The sequence below is a fragment of the Falco peregrinus genome, chromosome 1 (assembly GCF_023634155.1).
Source record: "Falco peregrinus isolate bFalPer1 chromosome 1, bFalPer1.pri, whole genome shotgun sequence".
Taxonomy (NCBI): domain Eukaryota; kingdom Metazoa; phylum Chordata; class Aves; order Falconiformes; family Falconidae; genus Falco; species Falco peregrinus.
In genome coordinates this window covers 51,248,392-51,276,133 of record NC_073721.1, presented here as the reverse complement: position 1 = coordinate 51,276,133, position 27,742 = coordinate 51,248,392, and the positions used below count along the sequence as shown (strand labels likewise).

Genomic DNA, 27,742 nt, shown 5'->3' with positions numbered 1-27,742 from the left:
TAAATTTTAAATACAGTTCTCTAACATTTGTGTAGCTGATTGCTGCTATGAGGCTGTGTGTTTATATATATATATCTCTAAAAAAAAGACCTAAGGTGAGACACTTACTTCTTACAGAGCACAGAGGGAGGAAGAACACTTGACAAAGCAGAGTTGTCTATATATTTTATTTTAAAGTGTCCCATTTTTTGCTGCTATTTTTTACCTAAATTGTAATGAGGAATTGATCTTGTTAGTCCGTCTTCATTAGAAAACAGTTGTCTTCTGATATAGGAGTTTGTAATTTGTTCCTGTTTTACTGTTTTTCCTAATTGATATTTCATGAGATAAGAGATGGTGGGGGTGAGTTAATAAATCCAGCTTATCAGTTTTCACTGCTGAACTGCAGCTTCTCTCTATATCCGTGTGGCAGAGAAGCCACAAGAGGGACCTCCGGGAAGCATTTTGCAACCTGTGAAAGTGCTGGGGATGATACCAGACCCCGGCTGATGAGTTTCTTTTACTACCCGAATTGTCCATCTGGGTAGGAGCCCAGAAGTTAGGAAAGGGATGGTGTCACAATGATCTTCAGTGGAAGGGACCTAGTGAACACAATAAGCTGGGAAATCAGGACCGGTTCCTTAACAAGGATTCAACCCAGAGGCCTTTGAGCATCTTCAAAGGCTCTGTGGCTGTTAGGAGTGCTGTTACAAACCCATGAAGCAGGGAGAAAATGAAACCTAATTAAATTATTTAATGTGTAGGAGGAACAGAGGTTTTTGGTTGATGATTCCAAGTTCTGGGAGGCTTTCAGCAATGATTGATGTTTGTGTCTATAGAGAACAAGATATAGAGCTGCTCTTACCAGAGGTCTGTGCTGTGATCGCAGCAGGTCTGGGGCACTGTTTAGATCAAAAAAAGTCTCATCTGGAACAGCGTGTGGCACAAACCATAAGCTTCCTAGCACAGGTTACCCAACCGCTTAAGTTTACCTTCCTCAACAATATCACTAGGGACTCAGTTTCACTGCTGACTCTTTTAATTAGCACTCTAATATCTTCCTATTCTTTAAACTTTTTTTTTTTTAAAGAAATTACTTAGTCTTTTCTTATTAGTTTGTCTCTGTCCTCATCTTCATTCATGCCTTTGTAAATCCCTGAGCAGTTTGCTAAGCCCCTTGCAGCAGTGTGTGTTGCCGATGACTTCATCTGCAGCAGCCATGGAACCCTAGCAGGGCGGCTGTCTGATGGCCGCCTGCTGAGGTGTGTGCCAATGTCTCTAGTGCAAGTGGAGGAGAGGTGGCTGCGCTCAGCACTTCCAGAACGTGCAAAGCTGTGTTCGGAGAGTATTGGTGCCTCTTACAAAACAGGAACCTTTTCTGTCTCCTTGTCTGCCCTCCTTTCCGCATGCTTTACCCAGTCTCCTCTCACCCTGCAACACTTAGGTTTTAAATTTCCCTGCCTTGAAATGAGGTTACCTTTTGGAATAAGGAACCCTGGCTTTTCTCTTTGCTTTGAGCTATCCAGCTGCTGAAGGTTGACACAAGCCAACAAACATCGCTAAAATTCAGGAACTCCTTAATTCTTGCAAGTATTCCAGGGTAGGGAAGCCCCTCTTTCCTTTGTACTAATGCTCACGGCTTGTAGGTCCTTCAAGCAAGATCAAGGTCTAACTGATTTCTCGCTGACTTTGAAAGCTTAATCTAAATAAACAAGCTAGTCAAAGGATGAGGGAGGTCTGTCTCTGACACTTAATGAAACTGGGAATGAAACTCAGAGGGTTTTTTGGTCCCCTGTTTCAGCACTCCAACCTTATGCTTAGCCAGCCAGACCATGTCCTCTCCTCAAAGAGAAGCGTGGCAGGGGAGGGCAGGGAGAAGTGAGATAATGAAAATGAGACAAAGGTGGGGAGGGGGAGGTCATGAAAGGACAAGACATAGAAACTCCACTTCTAGCCGTTGCAGACAAATGCATGCTACAGGTCTTGACCGTATTTTGTATCTACCACAACTGTAGATGGGTGCATGGAGTTCTCCCTTTTTCTGATTTGTGACCCGTGCACACTTCCACTTATGAGGCATGTACCAAACAAAAGATGAAATCTGTCTTGCTTAATTTTTGGATATCTGTAACATCTAGCCTGATGTAACAGTCTAGATTTCTGTAGTCACATGTGGGTGGGTGAGGAAATGTACCTCTGAAGCACAATTTATCTCATCCCAAAGTAGACATAAACTGCTTCAGATGTGCCTGGTAGACATAAACATGAACTGTGCTCTACATGTGCATGTTCCTCTTAGTAGCCAATAAAAGGATTCTAGAAGAGGTAAATTAAGGCATCAAATATTAGGTGCCGTATAACCCACCCAAGGCCGTATATGTTTTGCCAGCTTAATGCTGATTTTTGCACTGGTGTTTGCTTGCTTTTTTTTTTCTTTTTAAAATTTATATTTAAATAAAGATAAGAAATCACTCCTGTGTGATTATAAGCAATGGTCGTCATAAACCACTTTCCTACATCTGTCAGGGAGGATTCCCGTTCAGGCAATGTCCTTCTATCGATAATCCAATAACTTTGTTCTTTTTTCCCCCCCTGTTTCCCACTTCATAACAGAGATCTATCCGATCTTTTGCTAATGATGACCGCCATGTAATGGTGAAACATTCAACCATTTATCCATCTCCAGAGGAACTTGAAGCTGTCCAGAACATGGTATCAACAGTAGAATGTGCCCTTAAACATGTCTCTGACTGGATGGATGAAAAGAACAAGTCTACAAAATGTGAGGGTGATGTGGAAGCAAAGGAGGAAACTGCAGAAAGCAATGCCAAGTGAGTGAGCTGAGCCTCATAATGTGTTACTGTACTGCTCTGAATTGGGTTCCTTTCCCTCTAAATAAGAGTCTTAGTGTTACTTGATTCTGTTGCATATGAATGTTCACAGAAGGAAGTGGATATATTTGGACTTTTTGAGGTGGGAGCACATAGGGTTGAGGGCAAGGAATAGTAATAAGCCCAGTGTGGGCAGCAGTTGGTCTCTATTTCGTTATTTATTTTACTGTAATGTTGTGAAGTTGAATTTGGCAGACAAACCTTTCAGTAGTTATAAGCGAATACATGTCCCTGTAACACACCAATGCAAATCCACAGCCATGTATTTTAGGGGCTCCTTCAGCTTAATGCACAAAAAAAGATTTTTATAAACTTTGTTTATTCAGCAAACTAACTTTTCTAAGGTTCCATTACCTTCCATTACTGTCCATGGGTCAACCATCCAAGTGTTATCAGCACAAATCCAAAACGTTAGCCCATGCACACTACTGTGAAGAAATTTAACTCAATCCCAGCCAAACCCAGTACAATTGTGTAGTTCTCTACAGAGTGAAACATCTGTTTGCTCTCTGTCCCCGTCTGCTTCCCGACATAGTGCCAAGTTTTGTTCTAGCAGAACGCTGGTAGCCAAGGAAGAAGCAGGAGCAATTAGTGGGGGGTTTTGGTGAGTTTGGGGGTTTGGGGTTTTTTCTTCCTTCATTTTCTCTGTGTAAAACTTTTTAACTTGGCCACTTCTGGCTCTTCAGTGCTTTCTGGGTAATCTGGTTGACATGCTCGCCAGCTCAGGTAAGTGTCTGTCCAGGTTATGATGAATTGGCTGCTGGTCTCCCGGTGCTTCACTTCCTAATCCATGACTTGAAAAACAGATTTCCAGTTCTCTGCACTTCCTGTGATCCAATACTTCTCCACTGAACTTCTTGGGACAGTCTGGTTACATCTGCAGCATAACCTGCACTAGAGATGCAGTCAGAGACCTCTTTCCACTTCCTTTCTGATGATGCATGGAATATTAGTCTGCTGCTGCATGGGCTTTGCCTAGTACAGTCTGATCTTAAAACTGATAAAGGAGGTGTATTTTTTCATATATTTGTTACATTTTCTGGCACCTTTTATGGCAGTGGAAGGTTTATTGTGAGACCTCTCTTGATTTTTGGTGTTGTGGTAAATAAGTGAAGTTGTTTACATTTTGGGATGGTGGAAGTGTAGCCTACTCTAGCAGTAGTAGATGGAAATACAGACCCTGTATGTTTTATACTTCTGGAGTAAGATACAGTTCAGTGCAAGTCATGGAAAAATATCTAACTCTGAATCAGGAAGACTGCATTAGGTTTTTAAACTGAAAAAATAGTTTACTGGCTTAATATGAAAGAGATGGTGATTACTGTTGTATTTATCAGTTATTCCTAAATGCATAAGGATGTCTGTCTGAAAATTCAAAAGTTAAATACTGTTTCCTGTTTTATTGTAGTAACGTGGTTCTTGGTTATTTCCATGTCTTCATAAATCTTTAGAGTAGCATTTAGGAAAGAAGGTGCAAAGCCCTGCTGTGCCTCACTATCTGGATGTACCTCAGTTTAGACACAAGAGATGCGCTGTACTAACTGGGGAAGTTTGTATGGCTGGGAGGGGCAGAAAGCATTCATGACTCGATCTGGTTTCTTGGCAGTGTTGTGGATTCTGCAGAAAATTCTTCATGTGTTAGTAGTGGTTTTCCCCAGGTTTCTTTCTTAACATTTAAGGTTGTCTTTGGTTATCTCTAGGATAAGGTTGTGGGCATGGGAGCTATTGAAATAAACTGCTTGCTCTGCATGAAGTTTAAATGCAGCACCACCTACTCAGAATATACTGATCCACATAGGAAATGTTCAGCAGCATGAAGGCTGTTGCCTGATAGCCTTGGAAAAGTAAATATACAAATGGTCCCTCATTTGATGCCTGTGGTTTTCTGTTCCCTAATAAATATTTAACAAGTCTGATCACTGGCATTTTTGTGTAAGGCTGAGCTGTGATAATGTCACTTTTCTTTGGTGTGAAACGTATTCAAATAGAAATAGCAAAACACTTAAAATCATGAATATTTTTACATAAATTAATGTATAAATTGCTGTAAGACAGTGTGATTGTATTGACACCAGAGAATAATTGTAGTGGATTGGTAGGCTGCTTCTTTACGGATGGACAATTAAGTTTCGTCATCTTCTTGAGGAAGGTATTTAAGGTCAGTGTTTTGCTGAAGAACAGTCAGTCTTTCTTGATACGCAGGTGCTGTATGTGGTGGTGCTGCCTTCCTAGCACTACTGGCGATGGTTTTAGGTGTCTTCTGATGTTGGTAAAATGAGCACGGAATGGATTCTAAAAACCAAACAAATAAAAAAATACCCAAAAACCCCCAAAAAAACCCCAAAATTAAAATCCAAGCCTGCAGTAAATGCTTTTGAGACCATTGGACAGCCTTGCTTTCACACATGTGTGTGGGATTTTTCATGCTTGTGTTCTGTTTGGAGTACAGATTTTATAAATGGCATTGTACTATTTATACATATAAAATAATTTCTGTGTCTGTGCGTTTGTTTGGGACAAATTATTTTAGTATTCACTTTGTAAACCCCATTTTAGCTTGTATTGTCCAAAAATATGTAACTGACAGTGTCTTAATGCTAATTACAAACCATATGTCAAGGAGTTCTGTGTTTTCTCATGTTTGCATCCAGATACGGTTGAAGTAGCATAGTTCCAGGGTGGAAGCTGAGATGATGTTTACTTTCTAACAGTTTTTGTTTGTTTGCTTCTGGCTAATCAAGGATGGTAGCTGGTTTGGGATTGCCACTTCATTTCCTGTGTCATTCCTTCTTTTCATCTGTCTACTGCTTAAGCACCTGTTCCTGCTCTGCCATTTAAAGCACATTAAGACAAAGACGGTACAATTATTAGATGAAGATACTTCTGAGTGAAGCTTAGGATCTGTGTGTTAACCCTTGATCACAGCATGACTGGTTTGGGTTTGTTGTTTATTGGGTTTGGGGTGTTTTTGTTTTATATCCAGCCTATCTCTCTGGATGGCAGGAATGATGTGAACAGGAATGCTCTGTTCCTGGCTGAGGTGGTTATGCTTTCTGTGGGTTTTGCAGTGGCGATGTGCCACAGGGCGTGGGATGCATCATGTGGCAACAGCTGGTGTTGAACTGTCAAAGATGCATGTCTTGCATTTTTCCTGATGTTTTTAAGCAATTCTAGCCTACTAAGCTGGTTTTTGTTGGTCTTGTTGTCTGTACTTTGGTTTGTACAAAACCAAAGTGTTCTTATGTTGCTTCCAGGGTTGCTTACTGTGGCTCATAAGTGCTCTGTGGAACCGTAGCTGGAAACTTGTAGTCCGACCTCTATTTCTGTAGGTTTTAGTGGTAAGATTTGTTGAAGAAATTGTGCCTGAAAGGCTTTTTGAAATTAGAAGCTTTCCTGAAATGTCAGTTTGTAGTATGGGCTAAAACTTCAGGATTCGGTTGTATAATTTTAAAGATAAAGGTTTGAATGTATGGATCAACTAAAAGAAACATTGAAAAAGTGCATGGCCATGTTTAAAGTTGGAGTGTCACTAAAAGACAACTCAGATCACTTTTGAAAACGGTTTCTGTCAGAGAGCTCCTCTAGATTAATTATTTTACTCTTTTTGGTGGATCTGCAGATAGTGAACTTGGGTGCACTTGGTGACTTGAGGTAGGCTACATTTATTTTTTCACAGGAGCTACTTGCATAAAAAGAGTCTGTGCCTTTCATTTTCTGATCGGTATTACGCCATTTCAGCACAGTCATCAGTCCCATCTGTTTATCTCCTCACTGTGATAGGATAATACAATTATTTTGAATGTGTGAAAATACCATTTTAATTACTCCAAATTGTTTCATTTTCAGGGATCAAGGTGGTCGGACATTGTGTGGTGTTATGAGAATTGGCTTGGTTGCAAAGGGCTTGCTGATAAAAGATGATATGGATCTGGAGCTGGTTCTCATGTGCAAAGAAAAACCCACAAAGACCTTGTTATGTATAGTTAAAGACAATCTCCCAGCTCAAATTCAGGTGAGTTAATGTAGGGTAGTCCTCTTACAATGGCCAGTAGCCCTGCAGGGTGTACTTGGGAAAAGGCTGGAACTTGTTCCAGGAAAAAAGACAAGTGGCATGGATTAAAGAAATAGAGTTTGAATCTAGGATGATATCTAAGGTGTGCGACACATTTTACGTAGTGACATAAAGTAGTTATTCACAAAATCTAACATCTTATTCCTGTTGTTGCCCACGCCCCATTTGTGATGTGGGTTTCCCATGATGGCAGTTAACAGTTCTGTTTGGTAACTAACCCAGCTGATTTTTGCTCTCTGGTCTGACCACTAACGTGAGCTAAACTGCAGCCCCAGAAGTCTTCCCCATCAGGCATGTGAATCAGTCTGTATTGTTGTCCCCTGCCGCAACCTTAAGTTCTACACTGCAGCTGCTTTGCTTCACTTGGGCTGTTCCAAGGTAAACACCTCTGTACTCCTGAGTGAGAGCAAGCCACTTTAGGTGGTCACTCATTTTAGCTCATGTTAGTTGTGAGCTCATAATTCTTTTTATTTATGGCTATTTAATTCTGATGTTGGCATCTAGTAGGCAGCACTTAGAGCTGACATCGGTCTCTTTAAAGCAGCTAGGGATAATACCTTTTTCACAGAGTCAGTCTGAATAATCAGTCCAGCTTCCAGACTGACACATGCTGTTGCCAAGAAACTGCCCTAAAGTATTTCACTGCAAGTGTCTCTCTCCAAACCATGTCCAAACTTGATCTGCTTTTCTCCCGATCAGCTTTTCTGGCTTTGTTGATTTCCACATAGACAGTATGTGTTTTACCATTCTTGACAGCTGTTTGTTTTCACTGTTCACATAAAGGGCTTGTTTTAATGAGATAATGTTGTGCCTGCAGATGTGGCCCTATCCATAGCTGAAAATGCTAAGTATCTATTGAGTAGTAGAGAGTAAATTTTACTTGTTTGAAAATGATAGGGATGTGTCAAGTAGTAAAGAGTACTTTTTTTTTTTTTTTTGTTTGTTTGTAGCGAGGCATGAGATGAGAAGGGTTGAAAGTGATAAGAAAAGTTAGCGTATGCTTCAGGAAAGTGACAACAGCAGAACAGATGTAATGAAAAGATGTGAAGACTGCAGTAAATTCAAGGGACAAGTAGTTAAGATCCTATGGGGAAGAATTGTGAGGAAAGGGATTACAGAAAAGATGAGTGTTCTGACTCATGAAACAAGCTACAGCCACTGTGGGCATGAAAGACAATGAGGGGTTCTGCAGATGCACCCGATGCAGGAGGAGGAAGGTAGGTGCCAGCCCACTGGTGGACAAAAAGAGCAAATGAGGTACAGGGATGTTAACAGTTCTGCTTTGCCGCTTTGTCGGCTCGGCTTGTAGTGAGCAGATGCTTACAGATTTTCATCCCAACAATAAAGGAGCTGGAGGAGTACAGATTGCAACGAGGAAAGAAGTTAGAGTATATGTTAGATACGCTCTAACTGTGTGGTCTTGCTGCAGCAAACTCACAAACAGAAGGGGCAGCTTTAGGACTCTGAACCACCTGTGGTTATCTTTGCACTTCTGGAGGTTGAGGGAGGTCCCAAAGGACTACTGAAAGACCTGCAGACACAGATCACTTGAGATAACTCTGGTACAATCCACAATGGAACAAATTATAAGGTGGTTGGAGTATTATCTACAAAAGAAATCTAAGCAAGAAATTAAAAGTTTCTTGAAAACAGTTTAAAGCCCACTCAGTTTATTGGTGTGCTGTCAAGAGAGGGAGGTCATGTTTTCCAGGCATTGTTAGGGATCTCTCCTGGCACTGGTATTAATGAGTGAAGTGGGTGACAGTGTTGTCTTGCATCCAGTTTCAAGCACTGTGTGGAAAGGGAGTGAGAGGGATGGGTGGACAAATCGGAGAAAATCAGACAAGTGAGAATGAGCACCTAAGAAACCCACATAATTAAAACTTACCTGGTTAGGAAAAAGTCAAGACATAATGCAGGTGTAGGTTTTAAAAGACATTAACGGTTATTTATAAAGGGACAGTGATTCAGTGTTTCACATGACTGCCAAAGGTAGGGTGAGAAGTAATTGGAACTGCAGCAAGGAGCGTTTTTTGTTGCAAAATAGGTCATCTAAATTATATCTGCAGCTAAGGATCAGAATAGACTATTTGGAGAGGTGGCAAAATCTCTGTTGCTAGGGCATCTGAAGATATCTTAGGGTTGGTAGGAGATGGCCGAGGTATGTTTGGTTCTACTTCATGGCAGGTACGTGGACTAGGTGAGCTGGTGCAGCTCTGGCCCTGGAATCTGTCATCCGTTTGCACTGACAGTTACGGTTGTGTTGGTCATGCCACATATGAGAGCTTTTACATTTAGAGGTAGCGGTACCTGAGGAATGTGTACTTACTAAGAACAAAGGTTGCTGGCGGTATTTGGCATGCTAGCAGCTATGAAAAAGTTAAAAAAGAGTGATAGCCTAGTGGAACTACTCGGTGTTCTTACTAAACTTGTTGAAGATCTTTATTTTTTTGTAAGCATGTTACTGGGGTTTTTCTGTTTGTTTTTAATGAGGGAGGCAAGGTCTTACTTGTTATTGCAATGTCTGGTAGGCTTCTCATTAGTTAAGAGGCATATGCACATACAGAGATTTTGCAGTTTTTCAGTTGATTGGGAGATTCTTGAAATCTTTCTTGGTGACTTTCAGAAACTTACAGAAGAGAAGTATCTCGTGGAGGAGCATGTAAATGAGGCAGCTATTATTATTCGTAACACAAAGGAGCCCAAGCTAACTTTGAAGGTGATACTTACATCCCCTCTCATTCGAGATGAAGCAGAGAAGAAGGAAGGAGGTACACAGAGCGTTTTAACTTGTTTTTAAGACTGTTCTATCTAAATGCCCTGACTGTGCAGCACAGGGTTAATTGGGAAGTAGGTTTTTAATTGTGCATCATGTACTAACTAGATTGGCTATTGCGACCATAGGTTACCTTATCTGTGCCTTAAAAAGACAACAGTCACTTAATTTTCATGTAAAATATGCATAGCTTTCATTTGCAAGCAATATGCCTACATTGATAACTGGGACGTACAAGTAGATCTTAGTTCTTTTTTTCAGACTTGCTAGTTAATTCTTGAGCACCCCAGCGCTGCACAGTCTTGTTTTCGAATTAAGTCAGTCAAGTGGGATTGGTTGGTAGTATCTTGAAAACCTCATAAAATTATTTCTCCTTTTACATAAAAACACTCTCCTGCAAAGCTCGCAAGTATGTCATCCTGGCCCTCAATTTTTATTAATTGATGATACATATGTATATGTTTCTAGCTTTTAAGAGTTTCCTAACTGGGATACAACTGAAGTTGCAGTGCTGTAACACAGCACTTTTGCTTCTGAATTGAATGGTGTACCTCACGTCTTTAGAGCAAAATAGATGTAGCAAATGGTAACTTAGTTTCTTTCTGTTCCTTCTCCCTAACTGCTTGATGTCCAATGTAGTTCCATGCCCCTTGTTCAAGGAATGTTGACTGGTAGTATCAACCAGGTTGGAAACAAACACAGAGAACTAGAGAAGAGCAAATGTAGCCATACTTTGTTTCATTTTTAGAATCTTGTCAGTAATTTCTGCTTCCGCTTCCCAAACCTGTCCCTAGAAACTTTGCCACTGGATGATGTCAGACCTTTGACCAACTGGCCACTCTCTGTCATGACAACTGAGGCAGCTGGGCCCATGTGGGCTAGGGAACTCCCTGTTGCTCTCTTCCCATTTCTAGACTTGCCACAAGTCCTTTGCTTCCTCCCTTCTCCCACATGAAATACCGACACAATGAGAAATGTTGGTCAGTTTCTCCTGGTTTTTGTTTGAGGCCATGGCAGGAAGGATCCCTTTTCAAATGAAATGTTACACTTTGGCAGCAGTTGGATGCAGAAAAATCTTACAAAACAGATGAATGGCAAAGATTCCCTAATTGCAATGTCTGCTTATTCTCAAATTAGTAACCATGCTCTTTTGCAAGACCATTTAAAAATAAATTGCATGTTACTTCAGTTATTCTTCAGCTTCCCATAAGATGCTGAGATCAGCCCTGTAGTTCTTGCAGCTGATCCGTATTTGTGAGAAAGAGCACAAAGTGCAGAACAAATTTTAATGGTAAAGGATTAATAAGATTCTCACAAGGGGATGCAGTTTTTCACAAAGGTTTCTGTCCAAGTATTTTCTTGCAAAAAACAATGCCTTTGTGGCAGTAAACTCTGGGGACTCCTGAACTCATCACAAACTGAGTGAGGATTTGGATTTTTATGCTTTCCTACATTTAAAATGTGGGCGTTTTGTTTTGTTTTCAGTATCTTAAAATATTCTTCAAGATTCTGTACTAATTTCTTTTAAACTTAAAATGGTTTTACTACCTCCCTTAAGAGTGCTGTTACGCTGTCATTTCTGTACAGCTGACAAGACAGTTAACAAGGTAATTGATCTTGTTTTAAAGCCCAGGTTCTTTGACATTGATTCAACACAAGTGAACAGAATCATTTATCATATTCCTTTTCTAAGGTATGTGAAAAGTTATGCAGATGTCACTAAGTAAATTTAAGAGGGGCATATTTTTTTTGTATTTCCAACCATATTTAGGTCACTTTCACTTAGATTCAGACCAAAAAGGTTTCATGTCTAATATCAAGGGAAGATGACTCAAGAGAAAACTGTCTGCTGAAAATACCTTGATCACCTCTCCAAAGAAAGTACTGCCATATTTTTTCAATACTCCTGAATAATGCCAACCAAATGTAAATATACTTTCTATGCAGTTTTAAAAACTGTTTTGAGTTTATTCCCTACATCCTTTTGAATGAAGGAGCTCAAAATGCTTCTCAACTTGCCTTTCATCTCACTGTAAGATAGGCGGTGGGGTTGCAGGCGCTGTGGCTGGCTGCCCGCCCGCTGGCACCCAGGGAGCGGCGTGGCACGAAACTGACCAAGGTTTCAGGTTCGGTGTGATTAGCACTAATCTGTCCTCTAACCAAACTGGCGAGGTTAGGCGTAACGGACCTCGTTATCAGTGCTCCCATTTGTTCTGTAGGAATGCTGTGTGTGCCTTCATGCCCTGATGTCAGAATGTATTCGAAAAACATGCCTGGATTTCTCTTCAGTCCCCACCTCTTTGGAAAAGTGTTCATGTTTAAGATGTGGTGTTCATCCTATTTGTTTTTGCTGCTTGTTAGCAAAAATAAATAGTGGACCAGTGTGTGTGTGCATTTCAGTGTTTCTCACAAACGGCTATCCATAAAGCTCTGCTGTCTCATGTGGACTTGAGAAGTCAAGCACCTAAAATTCCTGCATCTTGCATCTGTTTAAAATTCAAACTTCTTAAGAAACTGAATTTTTAGTCATAGCATCAAATATAAACCGGGCTTCCCAGACCAGAACGTTGTAGCTTGTAAATCAGTCATTGTTACTGAGCGTACAGTAACAACAAGCTTATGCAATAATGAACAAGTTCATTTACCAAAGTGGGGCTGAAATCAACCTTGCTCCTTGCGCAGCTGCTGCATAAACAGTCCTGCCTCTGCTGCTGCCTTTGCCGGGCAGACGCAGCCAGCGATGCTCCAAAGGTGCCAAGTGCCTTTGAAGGGGCAACGAGTGACAGGTTTACCTTACCTCTGTGGAGAAGACAACGCTCCTCGTATGGCTGGCTGCAAATGAATGAAGTTGACAGCTACTGTGTGAAGAGAACACATGCAGCAAGCAGGGAGAGAATTCCTGAAGGATTGGTTCTGGGCTGCATAGTGTGAGCTAACGTCAGGGCTTTATTATTAACTGTTCATTTAAACTCCTTCTATCGTTGCCCTTGTTAAAACCATGAGAAAAAAAGTAAAGCTGTGCAATCACATTTGAAAATTTTGATTTGGTCTCACTTTCCTGACTGGCAGAGCATGAAGAAACATGCCATTCTCCTGAGGGTATCGAAAGGGAGCCTGCTGCAAGCCGCTCGCCCTCTTCACTGCCTGTTCTCTTCATCTTTCTGTTTAATAGAATCTTGCACCCAAAAGTTGGCTGACTGCAACATCTGCGAAAGGTGCTCAGGACCCCAAGTACTGAAATTCCAATGGGCAAAATCCTCCAAGATGCCTGTAATTTAGACCTTTGGCAACAGCCTTACTCCTGTAGGAAAAAGCGTGATTCTAACTTGTTGAAACAAATTAAATCTTACAAGGTTTTTCATTCACCTGAGTGGCAGATGACACATATTCTGTTTTTAAAGGAAAAATGAATTTGCTTTGTCAATGTCTGCAACAAACTTCAGCAGAGCCTTGTACACTACTAAGTAAAAGTCTCTAGGTGTTTAAAGATTTGGTTCACTGCAAACAATGATTTTGCAATCAGTCACCTTTGCCATTTCTAACGTTTTAAAATAAGATTCTGATCATTCATTGACAGTAGTTGTTTTGTACATGAGCTTTAAGCAGATGTTTATATTGTCCACAATAAAGTTTTCTTACAGAACTAGAGAGATGTACATTCAGTAATTGTGTGCCACAAAATGTTACTCCTGAAAATGATGAAACTGCAAAGGAAATCTAGAAGCAAATCTTGTGTTTCAAAGTGACCTTTTGTGCTTGTAGAAATCCAATGCTTTGAGACTTTGCAGCTTTTATTTGGAAAACTGGCAAGAGGTGTGATTAATCCCCGTATTGTCGTACTGTTGATGAGGGCAATAAGAAACAATGCAAATATCTGCTGCGAAGTTCATTGGGGTTAGAAAATAAGCTTATAGCACTTGAGTCTTCTGCCGACAGCAGAGCCAGCAGGTGCAAACCGCAACTGTGAACTGTCACAACAAGATACCTGGTTCTGTTCAGTTTTACACTGTGGTTTAATTTTTTCTTGTTTTGGGGTGGGTTTTTTTTTGGTTTTGGTTGTTTTGGATTTTTTTTTTAGCTTTGGGCTCTTTTATCCATCATAACATAATGTGCTTTTACCAGAGTAACCTTCCCCTGGAATGGCATAGGAGGTGAAGCAACTTCAACGTTAAAGATGCAGTTGCACATGTAACCAGTACTATCCAAAGCAACCTGCAATAATGTACTTTGAGGTGTTACTAATAAACTGTACTACAGACTGATGATACTTGCTGGATTTTGCTTATCTAGCATAGTCTTTAATTTGTAATGGATATTGTTTTTCATTCAGATCTGCATAGTGGTCTTGAAGACCTGGAGAGCTGACTGCTGTGAATAATGAAAAGACTGTATTTCCAAATTATTTATTTTGAAATAAAGACTAATAGCGTACTCATGGGAAATTAAACATATTCAAAGTTTTAGTTGAGCCATGGATTTATTTAGTTCTTCTAAAATGTTCTCATGTTAGCTAAAAACTAAAATATTTTAAACCAGATTTCATAGATATGCAAGGTCTGTCATTTGTTCAGAGTTTCCAGAGAATCTGGATGCTGATAGATACTTAAGATTAAAAAACCCCATAAATCTAGGGAAGAAAGGACTGACGCGTGATGTCCCTCAATATAAAACTGGATGTGACTGCTAAAAGCAGTTTGTTGCATGCTGGATAAAGAAAAGAGAAAGGGGAAAAAACCAAAAGTGTGTAAACCTGGACAGAAGATATCAGTGTCTTGTCTCTCAAAGACGACTTTGAATTTCCTCTGTTGATTTCAGTTGCTGTTGGGAAGAGTTTTACAAGAGGCGGCCACCTCTCCAGTACACTAATAATCTGGAAGTTACCAAATTTACTCACTTCTTTCATATGTTCTTGTTATATGAAAGACTAATCTGACTGTAAAATATCTTACTAGCATTTCTGGTATATTTCTTTCATTGAATTATATTGGCTAGTACTGTTCATGCAATAATATTTCAAATATATTCAGTGTTTTTCTGTGGAATTCTCAACAGTTGCATGGACATAACTTCACTTTCTACTGATTACAGGGGGTTTTTTTTATACCCTTACAAGAATATCTTCCTTTTGTCAAAAGAAGCTTGTCTCTTTGAAATTCTCTGCCACCTTTGTGCCATGAAAGTCACAAAGGGAAGGAAGAGGGGAAAAAAGTGCCCAATATAACCCAACAACAAAAAAAAAGAACCAAAAAAGAGGAAAGTGCTATATAGCTATTTTCTGCCCTGAAATGTGTTCTACATTTTTAATAAGATCCCAGATTGTCTGTAGCAGTGGCCATCTTTATTATTACTATTATTTTACAAGGAGTGAATGCCTTTGCTTCTGTTGCACACGTGCACATTTACTACCTTTAATGGCTTGTTTAAATTAAATAACACAGTGCACTTAAATTCTGGGAGTCTTATTATCTCATTGAGATGCTGCCACTCTTTTTGTATTGTGACAGAAACCCCTTGGTCAAATTGTATCTGTCTCTTTTTATCCCATTTTTACCAGTAGATAATGTTGCGATGAAAGATCCTCCGGACTTATTGGACAGGCAGAAATGCCTGGAGGCCTTGGCGTCTCTGCGGCACGCCAAATGGTTTCAGGTTGGCTATTTGTTCTTACCTTGTTGTTATTGTAGCCTTACGAGGTTTAATTTGAGACAGTTTTAATTTTAATGCCTCTTTAATGTCTGACTAGCCCCTAATAGAGCAAAGGTCTAGAATTCTGAATTCAGTGCTGTACTGTGCAAGGGCAAACGTGACAGGTAGACAGCCAGCTGGTCTAGAGTTGTCATGAGGCTACAAAAGCAATCTTGACATTTTGCTTTCTTTTTTATGTCTCTCTAAATTGAAGTATTTTACTTTTATATAACACTTTTTATTTTGCATGAAGCTGATTAAGTAGTAATAATAATAATTAAAAAAATCTATCCCAGGACTCTGTGCATTTAAAAAGAAAAGCAAAATTGAAGGCCAGGTTTTTGCAGGTGTATTGGAATCATTTTGTTTGTTTTAGGCCAGGGCAAATGGACTAAAATCATGTGTAATTGTCCTTCGTATTCTGCGGGATTTGTGCAACAGAGTCCCCACGTGGGCACCACTGAAAGGATGGGTAAGTACAGAAAGAGTTGAAGGCCACAAGGTCGGGTCTCAGGTCTCCTGAGAATTGTAGCAGTGTCTGGATTGGAGAAGACAGTGCATTGTATGAAACACCTTAAACCCCCCTTCCTTTTACTCCTCACTAACTGTGACCCATGTAGGGAAGTACTTGTAGGAAGGAAAGAGAACGCAAGTACTTGTTCAGTCCTTAGGGTGTACAGATGCCATGGAAAGAGACGTAATGCTGTGGGCCTTGCACATCCTCAAGGATTTGCAATAGAGTCTCACCTGGTGCTTCTAAATTTAACTTTTCAGAAATATCCCGAGAATATTTCTGAGAATACCGTGAGAGTGCTGCTCCTACCAGAGGTTACTATGTCATGTTGGCAGGTTTGGGGAGGCCTAAATGCTCTGCGTATCCAGCGAGGAACATTGTAGCTCAGTGGAGGCAGTGTTTTTTTCACGTAGAACTGACAAACCTTGAGAGGAGGAGAATATTCATGTGACTTGGCTTTAGAAGGCTCCTCCATTTAGACTTCCTGGGCACTTAATGGAGAGCAGTTGGTTTCCTCAAAAGATGACTCAGGGCAGGGAGCAAATACACATGCCATGAACTGTCCTCTGGGATGTCTGTCTCTGTCAGTTAGAGCCGTAGTGGATTAAAAATGAAGCGAGCTGATGTGAATATTCTTCCCCTCTACCCCTCCATATTTAACTGCAGTTACAGTTACCCTTGTGTCCATACTAATCATAATTTAATGTCTTCTAGCCACTCGAGCTTATATGTGAAAAATCTATAGGTACTTGTAATAGACCTTTGGGCGCTGGGGAAGCGCTGCGACGAGTAATGGAGTGTTTGGCATCTGGAATCCTGCTTCCTGGTAAGGGGACAGATTAACTTCAGGAATATCAAAGGTTGATCAGACAGCTTTAATGTTTTGCTGTGGCTGTGCGATTAGATGAAAAACGCCTCCCTTGAACTCCTAACCTGCAGTGGAGCTAAATGAATAATTTGTTGTTTGAAATTAAGAGGAAATAAAAAGAAAAAAAGAAGCTGCATGATTGTAACTGTTTGATTGAGTACTTCTAAAGCGGAAGTAGTTAGTGGGGAATGTTAGGTTTGTTTATAAATTAACCCTAGTAGACTTAATGACCATCTGTTTTCTGTAGATTCATTAAAATCTACATATCTATCCAAATTATATGTTTTTTTAAAACTTACTGCTTTTAGTTCATGCTATTACATATGTGTGGTGTTAACCCTGGTAAGTTCTGTGGCCATTGCTGCAAGGGAGTAAAATCTCGGGGTTAGCTTGCTTTGTGTGACGTTTGAATCCCTTACTAGAAAAGGCGCACTTCCTGCTCAGCTGAAGACTGAGATTAGCTGTTACAATGTCCCATCAGTCCCCATTTTCATATTGCTTCTCATTTACTACTCTCAATAATCTGCTTTGCCTCTTTTCCTCCTAGGAGGCCCTGGTCTGCATGACCCCTGTGAACGGGAGCCAACAGATGCTTTGTCTAATATGACAGTCCAGCAAAAAGAAGCCATTACACACAGTGCTCAGGTAGAAAACATACATCTGAGGAGCTAGATACTGTAGCAGTGAAGATTTTAGCTTGTTAATACAATTTATTCTCTGCCAGGATAGCTTATTTTAATGGTAGTCCTGACAGTTTTTCTGGTGCGCTGCCCTGGAAGGATTAAAGGATAGTTGATGAGTGCAAGAGTTAAAGGTATATGAAATCTAATCCTCACAAAAGCAGTCAAATGGCTGCGCACCGCCTGTGTCCCACCTCAAGTGCTTATGGCACAGAGCCCTTGAGTATGCTCCCTGTCAATGTGCCCTGCACTTTGTATTACAGAAATTGAGTTTTAAATTTTTAGACATTAGCATTACCTATAGCTATCATAGAAGATAGCTGTAGAAGCTGTCTTCTCATAGAAGTGTCTTTGTGTCTACAAAGATATTTAGAAACTTAGATAACTGAGGTAAAGTAGCGCTGTGATGTAACTTACGTTTCTGCTGTCACCTTATAGCATGCCCTCAGATTATCAGCCTTTGGTCAGATCTATAAAGTTTTGGAAATGGATCCCCTCCCATCAAATAAATCATTTCAGAAATATTCCTGGTCAGTAACTGACAAAGAAGGTAGGTATTGTTTGCTCCAAAAGTCACTAATTGGGCAGTAAACTAGGGATTAATTTAGAATGGGTGAAATTCCTGAGTTACATGCTGTGAATGTAAGGTAAAGACTTTTCTTTGTGTTAAATGTGTTTGGTTTTTTGTTTTTTTTTTTTTTAAATATTTCAGTGTTAGGGAGAAAATCTGGAAGTTCTGTTCTCTAGAAGTACCAGCAGAGGAGCAGCAGTACAGCTAGAATATACCTGATTAATTTTCTTCAAGCACAAAGCCCTTTGGGGTCTGAATAGCAGAAGCAGTGTTTATGATTCTTATGCTGGGGAAGGAGAGACTGTAGACTTGTCAAAAAGCATATAACTAGTGTCTATAATACGAATTTCTCAATAATTTTTCCTAGAAAACTATATACTTCTAATAAAAATAAATTTCTATGTATATTTTTGTGAAAACAGTATTATTAGAGTTTTTGCCTTAGAGTAACTGTAAAAAGCAACACAGCAGAATAACACTACTTATATCGCACATGATATTGGAAACAGACACCTTGCATGGCACGGTACAGTGAGTAATAAGCTAATATTGGCTTACGTGTAGCCGTAAGAAAGCTTTGACTGATGGTTGAGTTCTCTTCATTATAAACATGCAAGGAACAGTATGGGACTAATCAGACTCCTGCTGTGGAATTTTGTTTTTCTAATAGCATATCCATATTACAAGGAAATTTATACCCTAGGTACAGGCTCATCTGCTCTTAAGAGACCATTTGAAGATAGTGTTGGGGATGATAAAGATCCAAATAAAAAGATGAAGCGTAATCTGAGGAAAAGTAAGTGCAACACTTTTCCATTCTGTTTTCAAAGATCTATTGTGCAGTGGGAGTTGGCTTAAAAGCTTCTCTGTGTTGGTGTGGAATAGCATGTGCAAAAGTCTTTGGAACAAAAAATGTTGTCTCTTACCACCCCACATTTAGAATGTCAAACATCTCTTATTGTGCATCTGAATTTCCCCTGACATGTTTTACTAACTGAATGATTTGCATTTTTAAATGGGATTCCCCATCAAGTTACAGTAAAACTTTCAGTTGCCCAAGCAGCTGAGGTATTTTATTGATCATGTCCCTGTACCGTGGGATTTTTTCAAAATACTGCAGTGGCTTTGCTGTGTGAAGATTTGCTTTTTTGCATTCTTCCCCTTCTTGAGCTAGTTCTTGGTCTCCTAAGACTGCAAGAAAAATAAAATGCTTAATCTACAAAACACTGACATTGCACATATGCACAGACTAGAAGTCTCTCAGCATTGCTGGGATCCAGTCCATTCTGGATCTGGTTCCTCACTACCTATAAAACGTGTTACTCCTTTTATAGCAGCCAGGAAGAATAGAGCTAGCTGCAAAAAATTGTGTTAACAATATAAAAAAAATGGGTAATTACAGTTGTTACCCCGACGTAGAATGGCTTATTAAAGACTTAACAGTGTTATGGCTACCCTCAACCTCTGAGAGGCTGAGGGGTTGTTTTGCTCCTTTATACAGACAGAAGGCACTGAAATGCAAACTGTTTCATTTTTCTGTTCATCTTGTTTTGTTCATTTTCTTTTTTTTTTTTTTTTTTTTTCCCACCCTCCTCCTCCCCCACCCCCTTTCTACTATCTTGTACTAGTACTAGATAGTAAAGCAATAGATCTCATGAATGCTCTGATGAGGCTGAACCAAATCAGGCCAGGGCTTCAGTATAAGCTGCTGTCACAGTCTGGTCCAGTCCATGCCCCAGTCTTCACAATGTCTGTAGATGTTGATGGTACGACATATGAAGCATCAGGACCTTCTAAGAAAACAGCCAAGCTCCATGTGGCAGTGAAGGTAAGGCAGCCTGAAGTAATCTGCTAACCCCAGATCTTGGAACAGAGAGTGTAAAATATGGTTAGAACTAGTAATATGCAACCTCAAAATTAAAAAAAATCTGGATGAAACTGAGCTACTGCCTATGTACTCTCTAAACACAGCTGGCCGTGGTTCAAAGAGCATCGCTGGTTTTATACTAGTGGAGGGGAGGGAGAAATTCCCAGGGCTGTGCAGGTCAGCTCATGTGACAATGGATCAAATGTGCTGTGTAAGTTCTGGACTGGAGGGGTTCAGTTTTGTTCTGTTCTACTCCTTCCTCCTGTTGGTTTGAAAATGGCATGTTGGTGGCTCCCTCTTTCTCCCCTTCCTTCTCTGTGTCCATTCCTGGGTTGTGAGCTCCTGGAAACATGCAGTTGTTTCGTATCTTCAGTGTCTGAAGAGTACCTTTGCGTGCCGGGATAAACAATGTACGTAAATGATTGGTCTCCACTCAATTTTTAGTATCATTCAGGTACTAGTCAACCTACTATTGCTTCTTGTAGGTGCTCCGCATGACAGAACTTAGGTCTGTAAAGCAGTGATAGACTGGAACATCCAACATGAACATCTTCGTTGTACTGCATGAGGACAGTTCAGACTGCTAAAGCAGACTGAGCCTGAGGCGTTTCTGGGAAGAAACAAAAGTTTCTTACAGACAGCTCTGGGTACTGAGGGAGCCAGCAGACATGCTCACCAAGCCACTCTCCATCATTTATCAGCAGTCCTGGCTAACCAGGGAGGTCCCAGTTGACTGGAAGTTGATGTCTATCTACAAGAAGGGCCAGAAGGAGGATGTGGGGAACTAGAATGACCTTTGTGCCAGGGAAGGCCATGGAGCAGATCTTCCTGAGTGCCATCATGCAGCATGTGCAAGACAACCAGGTGGTCAGGCCCAGCCAGCGTGGGGTTATGAGAGGCAGGTTCTTTGTGACTAACCTGATGTCCTTCTACAACAAGGTGACCAGCTTAGTGGATGAGGGAAAGGCTGTGGATGTTGTCTACCTAGACTTCAGTAAAGCCTTTGACACAGTTTCGCACAGCATTCTCATGGAGAAGCTGGCTGCCCCTGGCTTGGAGGGGTGTGCTTTGCTGGGTGAAACACTGGCTGGATGGCCAGGCCCGAAGAATGGTGGTGACCAGACTTAAATCCAGCCGGTGGCTGGTCACAAGTGGTGCTCCCCAGGGCTCAGTACTGGGGCTGGCCCTGTTTAATATCTTTATCAATGATCTGGATGAGTGGATCGAGTGCACCCTCTGTGTGTTTGCAGATGACACCAGATTGGGTGGAAGCACTGATCTGCTGGAGGGCAGGAGGTGCTGCAGAGGGATGGGGACAGGCTGGGCCAATGAGCTGAGGCAACTGTATGAGGTTCAACAAGGCAGAGGGGAGACCTTATTGCTCCCTACAGCCTGAAAGGAGGCTGTGGCAAGGTGGGGTCAGTCTCTTCTCCCAAGTAACACGTGGCAGGACAAGAGGAAATGCCCTCAAGTTGCACCAGGGGAGACTTTGATTGGTTATTATGAAAAAATTCTTCACCAAACAGCCTGTCAAGCACTGGAACAGGCTGCCAAGGGAGGTGGTGGAGTCGCCATCCCTGGAGGTGTTTAAAAGATGCGTAGATGTGGTGCTTAGGGACATGGTCTAGTGGTGGGCTTGACAGTCCTGAGTTAATGGTTGGACTTGATGATCTCAAAGGTCTTTTCCAACCCAAATGGTCCTGTGAGTCTATGAAAGAGAACCTCTTTTAATAGAACTGCACTTATGATAGGAACAAGCCCATCTGCCATTCTGTCCTTCATTTTGTTTTGAGCAAGAATATCCTTTTTAGAAGCTTCATCTGGCAACTTTCTATTTTCCTTTGATTTCAGTTTTGAAAATCCCATTGTCTCATGTGCTTTCAAGTTCAAAGTGTCCAGAAGTATCTGAAGGAATGTGGTGTTCCTCCAGGAAAAGTAGCTCTCTGCATGTGTGTCCTTCCAGACCTTCTGCCTCATTCTTTTATTTTGCCTCCCTCCCTGCAGTTAGTTTTTGTTTGGTTTTTTTTTTAAATACGAAATTTCCCTGAAAAAGCTGTGACTTCTCTGCCCTTGAACCTCTCTGCGTCAGCCAGATCTGTGCTGGTGCCTACCCAGCTCTGTTTTCTCTAAATTTACACATATACAAATCCTTGGCTACACTTCAAAACATTCATGATTCGAGCCAAGAGGAAATGGGTGGTGTGGTAGAGTAGCTTTTTTTTCTTTTTTTCTTTCCTTTTTATTCCTAGCAGATCCAGGCCCTGCTTTCCCAGACTTGCAAGAGGGAATAATGCGACCATTTCAGTTTCTAGATCTCAGCCGTTTTAAAATTTAGAAGCCCTGAAAATGCAGCAAAATAGGATTGTATGGGAGCTGAGCCTGGATTTACCCATGCAGCTCTCAGTTCAGTGTTGGAACATAGTGGTTTCTGCAAACTTTGTTCTTGGGACTAAATTTTCAGTGGAGCTTCAGGTTCATTCCAGATTCTTTTGGGCCCGTGTCTGGTACCACTGTATGACTAGGTTAGGTAGCTGGTTCGAGGAGGGGCTGACCTTGCTAGTGGAAGATGTTTTTGAAGGAACTGATGAATAGTACCTGAATCGGTAAAATTTCATTTGCTATATACAGCTCCTGGTTGTTGGAGGTTGTGACGTGGTTCACTAAGAGGTAGGCTTACTGCAGACAGTTTGTTACTCTGCTAGGTGGGCATTCATTCGCCTCACATCTGAGTTTAGGAGTTTGCTCCCTGTACACCTGCTTTGAAAGCATCTGGTGTTCCTGAAAGATGCAAGCAAGGGAGGCGCGACACCAGTCCTCTAGCTTCAGGGACACACTTTGTATACCACTTGGGTACCTACTGGCTGTTGCCTGCGGTTTCCTAGGAAACTCCAGAAGTACCGTCTGGTAGAAGTACAATGCTTTAATTCTCCTAAGACTGTGTGTCTTGTTTGCCCTACAGTCAATCTCTTGATCTGTCCATAGACACAGAGAGAAGGGGAAAATGGTGTGCAAAACAATCTCCCTACCATAGTGTTAAGCAGTGTCAGCAGTGGATGCACTTCTGAATTTTAATCTCTTATTTTACAAGGAGTTACTGAGATGATGAATGATGCTCATGAGTAATTGCTATCTTTTAAAATTCTGTTTGTGTTGATTCCATTCTTGGAAAACTGGAAGGATTTTCCCCATTGCTATTGTGGTGTTCTCCATTTCAATGCAAGAGAAAACTTATTTCTAAGCAATCCACCTTTATTAAGTGTCATGGTGAACATTCTTCTGTATTGTGATCAGCTTTGTATTTGTTTCTGTACTGCGACCTATTGTACCGTTCATTTCATGTGGCTGTGTTGTAGGTTTTACAAGCAATGGGGTATCCAACTGGTTTTGATGCTGATGCGGAGTGTATGAGTTCTGATGAAAAATCAGATACTGAAGGTAAAAATGAAACAATGTCTTCAGTCCCAAGCAATAATACTGGAAATTCCACAGCTGACACCTCTGCTACCCTAGAGGTGAGTAGTGCATTAAAAAGTACAAGTGATGGAAAAGTATAGGTTTGGGGGGTTGATTTTGTTGGTGGGGATGGGTTTTTTTCCCCCTTTCAGAAGAGGGTGGCATCTTAGGGTGGTGGTTAAGGAATTAAAGAGAGAGTTTCTAGTATCAAATCTGCCATAGGCTTTGTGTCACTGTAGCACAAAGATCAGTTATTTGTCCTCTTTCCTCAAGTTTAAGGTGGGGTAGTCATCTCATTCTTATAAGACCATAAACTCTGAAACAGGTGTTGTCTCCTCTAGTGAGCTCGTTCGGTGCTGTTGGGCTCTAGTAATGCAAATTTCACAATTTCTGTTTTGTAATAGTGAGTTTGTCAAAAAGGTATACTTAGACAGTATTTTACATTGATACACATGAAGATAAATGAAAATATCAAAATTCATTAGGAGATGTTAAGAAATGTAAAACCTAATACCTCTGTGCATACTGAATAGACTAGAAACTGCATTGAAAATGCTCCAGTTTCAATATGATATACTTTTAACTTTGGTACTTGTAGCACCTGGCTTCAGCTACCAGGAGCATGCTGTGCTTGTCTTCTCACTAAAGTTCTGGGAAACAGGGTATTGCTTAAAGGACAAAATTCCCATAACTTCAGTAACTTTGGCTAAATGTCCCCAGGAATCAAGCTGCGATGGGTCTGTAGTACTTTAATTGGATATTTTCTTAAAAGTATTTCTGGTTGTTTCTTCTCACCATTGAGAAACCAGGAGATTTTAAACTCATGTTTAGATGTCATCCCTTTCACCCTTCTCTTTCCAGTTTCCTCAACCAGTGTTTGTGTCACTAGACACTTTAGAGAAGCATCCTGTGTAAAGACTGATGAACACCTTTAATTTGTATATTTCTTCATCTGCCTACTAACTCTGCGGCAAGCTCTCTGGGGGCTGTACTGATAAACCACTGTAGATCCCTGCTTTCTTTTTCATTGTAATGCTTTTTTCCAGGACTACAAGGAGCTGTGTGTTATGCTGTAAATATAAGTAATTGTTCTGTTCTTCAGATACTTCTTGAGATGTTAAAACACAAAATTCTTCAGTTGGAAGCCACTTAATTTCCAGCAGTGCGTAATCACGGACAGCTCAATTCACATATCTATTTAGTCCACTGAGACAATTCCAGAGAAAGGAGATGGGGGTATTTTATACTCAACAAACTGACGTGTTAATTTTCCCTTTGTGATAGAATAAATTTTGAAGTGGGTAATGTTTTAAGATGACCAAGATACGTCGCAAACTACGTGACTTTGGGTTTCCATGTTTATACTTTTGAGACACTACTTCCAAAAGGCAGGTCCTGGTACTACGACTCCTGATCTTTATCCAGAATAAGAAGTTGCTTTGGAAAATACTGCTTTGATCCCTTAATCACCTTTTTCTTCATTAGTAAGTAGACATTTGTACCTGCAGCTGAGTGCGCTCTAATGCTGGCTAATACGCTGAGATCTCAGCGTTACCTTCCTTGCTTTCCAAAGAGTTACAGATTATTTCTGCTGAAACATGTGACCTGGGATATGAGACTTCTTCAGTCAGAGCTCAGTGGTGCCAGGACGTAATTAGATCGAGCAGCAGAGTTGTGAGCAAGGTTGGGAAGACTAATCTCTTCTTTCAGTGATAAAGCTTTTGATTTCAAGGAACTTGACACCATGGCCTCATCTTCAGCTTTGGATACTCTTGGGGTTGAAATTCCAAGTGCAGCTGATGCTGAGTTCAGCTTGTGTAGACACCAAGCCACAAGGACAGTAGCTCTCACCAACAGAAATAAAGAGGGTGGGACTTCTTTTACAGTATTGTTTGTCCTGCTGCCGTTCTTTAGAGAAGAGACTTTATGAGCATGTGAGACTGAGGCCAAGGCAGTGTTACCTTTGATACAGGTCTGTTCCTGGGAAGCCTGCTGAGGCAGGCCTACGTGTTGGGAAGAACAAGCTACTGCAGGGCCTGACACAGTGGTAACACTGGCCAAGTGGCTGGCCGTTGGCACTGTACGCCACAATGCTGTAGATGGCTGTCTGCCTTTTGAGGAGATAAAGGCTCTAAAGCAACACCATAAATGTCTCTCTAGGTAAGAACTCAGGGTCCTATACTCACAGCAAGTGGCAAAAACCCGGTGATGGAGCTCAATGAAAAAAGAAGAGGTCTGAAGTATGAGCTCATCTCTGAGACAGGTGGAAGCCATGACAAACGCTTTGTGATGGAGGTGAGTGAAGCAGTTACAAAGCTGGTAGGTGGTTTTGTTAACCGTGCTTCAGTCTTTGGAGTTGCTTGCTGCTCCAGTTCAGATTTTTTTATATTTTGCTTTTGCAGTGCATATCTCTAGTGGTGACATTTTCACAATTTTGTATCTCTTACTGCTGCTGTGATGATTAGACATGGGGAGAGGAGTATCTTTTATGCTTTAGGAAAATATAATGAGAATTAAAACTGGATTCTGACAGCCCTGAACCACATCATGTCTTGATGTGAGGAGAAGGGAAATAGAAGATCCAGAGCTTGGCAAACATACCTGATTTGCAGGTTTTGCAAACGTACTTGGTAATGCCATGTCAGTGGCCTGGTGCAAATCTCCTATTGCCAGCTTGCTGGGGTATTTGGAATGACTGTAGCAAAGGGTAAACTCATTTGATTTCTTCATTAACTTGTGCCATCTCTGAAGTAGCACTGGGCTCTGAAGTAATATGAGGTAGCACCCCAGTTAAACAGTGTTATGTATAGTGTAGACAAAGAAAGTGGTATATAAGGTATTGATAAAGATGAGGGGAGCCTGAAATGATTCCTAGCCCCCCTGTTTCCTAGCCATATCATTATCATTCATGTCTTGTGAAGCTCAAATATATTGGCCAAATTCCATATCAAATAGATACACTGGTCCTTTTTGAATTGCACTTGTAGTTTCTAGATTCCTCATACCTGCGATATAGGGGTTCACAGGATCACTTGGGTTTTCTTTATCAGCTTCATAATAGAAGTAATGGAAATTTGTCACATAAAACACCAAGGATTTTTATTTGTATTTTTTATTACTGAAGTTCTTTACGGATGGCACATCATGACAACTGGGTGCAGCATGGTATTCCCAAGGATAAATACTAGGCATAAACTCCTATCTCAAATTTCAGGTAGAAGTAGATGGGCAGAAGTTCAGAGGTGCGGGCCCAAATAAGAAAGTAGCAAAAGCAAGTGCTGCGTTAGCAGCACTTGAAAAACTGTTTTCTGGGCCTAATGCAGCAAACAACAAGAAAAAGAAGATTCTTCCTCAGGTAAGAATTGTTACTTGCTTTTTGGACCACTCTGTTGTCATAGCTCTAGTTTGTTTTATGATCCAGGAAGCAAGTGATTTCAGTCTTGGTTCATGCACACATGTAAGGTTTCTATTTTAATACTTCTATAATAATTACTGTAGTATAACAATATAATCTGAGAGTTGGGACCATATTATGGGCAATACAGTAGAAAAGGAGGTACAAAAAAGGAGAGGGCTAGTTAGGTGGAGATACAGTAAGGTCAGTGGTTCAATCAACGATGATGGGGAAGTCTTTTGTGCTTCAGGCCAGTTCCGTAGTGTGCTCCATCATGAAGGACGTGTAGACTTGGGGGATAAATCATTTATAGACAGGTACGCTCTGGATTCTGGTGAGATTTTTGCAACTTTTCAGATGAGCAATTTTGTTTGGTGAGGAACATTTGTATAATGAAGTGCTCAGTCTTGTCCATTAGGTTTAACAGCCACAATAACTTCTCAAATCTATTAAGATTAAGGTTGAGCAGAGCAGAAACTAATCAAGTGTTCTTCCTCCAGAGGGCTACAGTCTGAACTAAGTCCTGAGAATTAAAATTTGTGTCTCTTTTGTGCAAATACATTAGGATTTTCTTAACATTTCATGCTGGAGAAGAATGTATCATAAAATACCCTTACAAAATACAACAATCACATCTTATTTTTGTTTTTGTTCTGTAACCAAGTCCTCTTAATTTCACCAGTATCTTTGGTTAGAAGTATTTCAGTTTCCATTACTATGTTGGAAGTCTAGTAAATGAGAAAAACATGTCCTCACAGGATAATGTTCCACATGCAGTTAAAATATACAAATGACCTCTGATTCAGGCACTTCCTACATTCTGATTTTTATTTTTTCAGTAGGTCAGTGATGGCAGTAAACTGCCAAACATGTCTTTGAAATACCTGGATTTGCATGATTTTATTGTTTTCAGGGAGCAGTCAGGGCATCTAGTTCAGCAAAGCTGTGCTGTGATGCACTGAGCAACACCAGCTTCTCTAACTCCTTGCTGT

General features: G+C 40.7%; 1 protein-coding gene across 21 annotated transcripts in view; it reads left to right on the top strand.

Annotated features, from left to right (window-relative positions):
- The window catches only part of STRBP (spermatid perinuclear RNA binding protein), a 72,872-nt gene that overhangs the window by 25,745 nt on the left and 19,385 nt on the right, over positions 1–27,742 (top strand). For 8 of the 21 annotated variants that reach the window (XR_008745436.1, XR_008745435.1, XM_055793737.1 and 5 more), the window contains exons 3-15: positions 2,593–2,810; positions 6,717–6,882; positions 9,569–9,713; positions 15,273–15,367; positions 15,780–15,875; positions 16,632–16,743; positions 17,333–17,430; positions 17,904–18,015; positions 18,707–18,832; positions 19,665–19,864; positions 23,257–23,415; positions 25,517–25,651; positions 26,571–26,711. Coding sequence is in view for 19 of the 21 variants with exons in the window: in XM_055793737.1 (XP_055649712.1) it covers positions 2,593–2,810; positions 6,717–6,882; positions 9,569–9,713; positions 15,273–15,367; positions 15,780–15,875; positions 16,632–16,743; positions 17,333–17,430; positions 17,904–18,015; positions 18,707–18,832; positions 19,665–19,864; positions 23,257–23,415; positions 25,517–25,651; positions 26,571–26,711 (1,803 nt within the window). In the remaining 2 variants the exon portion in view is untranslated. Of the gene's footprint in view, positions 1–2,592; positions 2,811–6,716; positions 6,883–7,952; positions 8,160–9,568; positions 9,714–15,272; positions 15,368–15,779; positions 15,876–16,631; positions 16,744–17,332; positions 17,431–17,903; positions 18,016–18,706; positions 18,833–19,664; positions 19,865–23,256; positions 23,416–25,516; positions 25,652–26,570; positions 26,712–27,742 lie in introns of those variants that run through there. The other 13 variants (XM_013294387.3, XM_055793732.1, XM_027777967.2 and 10 more) reach the window with 5 other exon arrangements.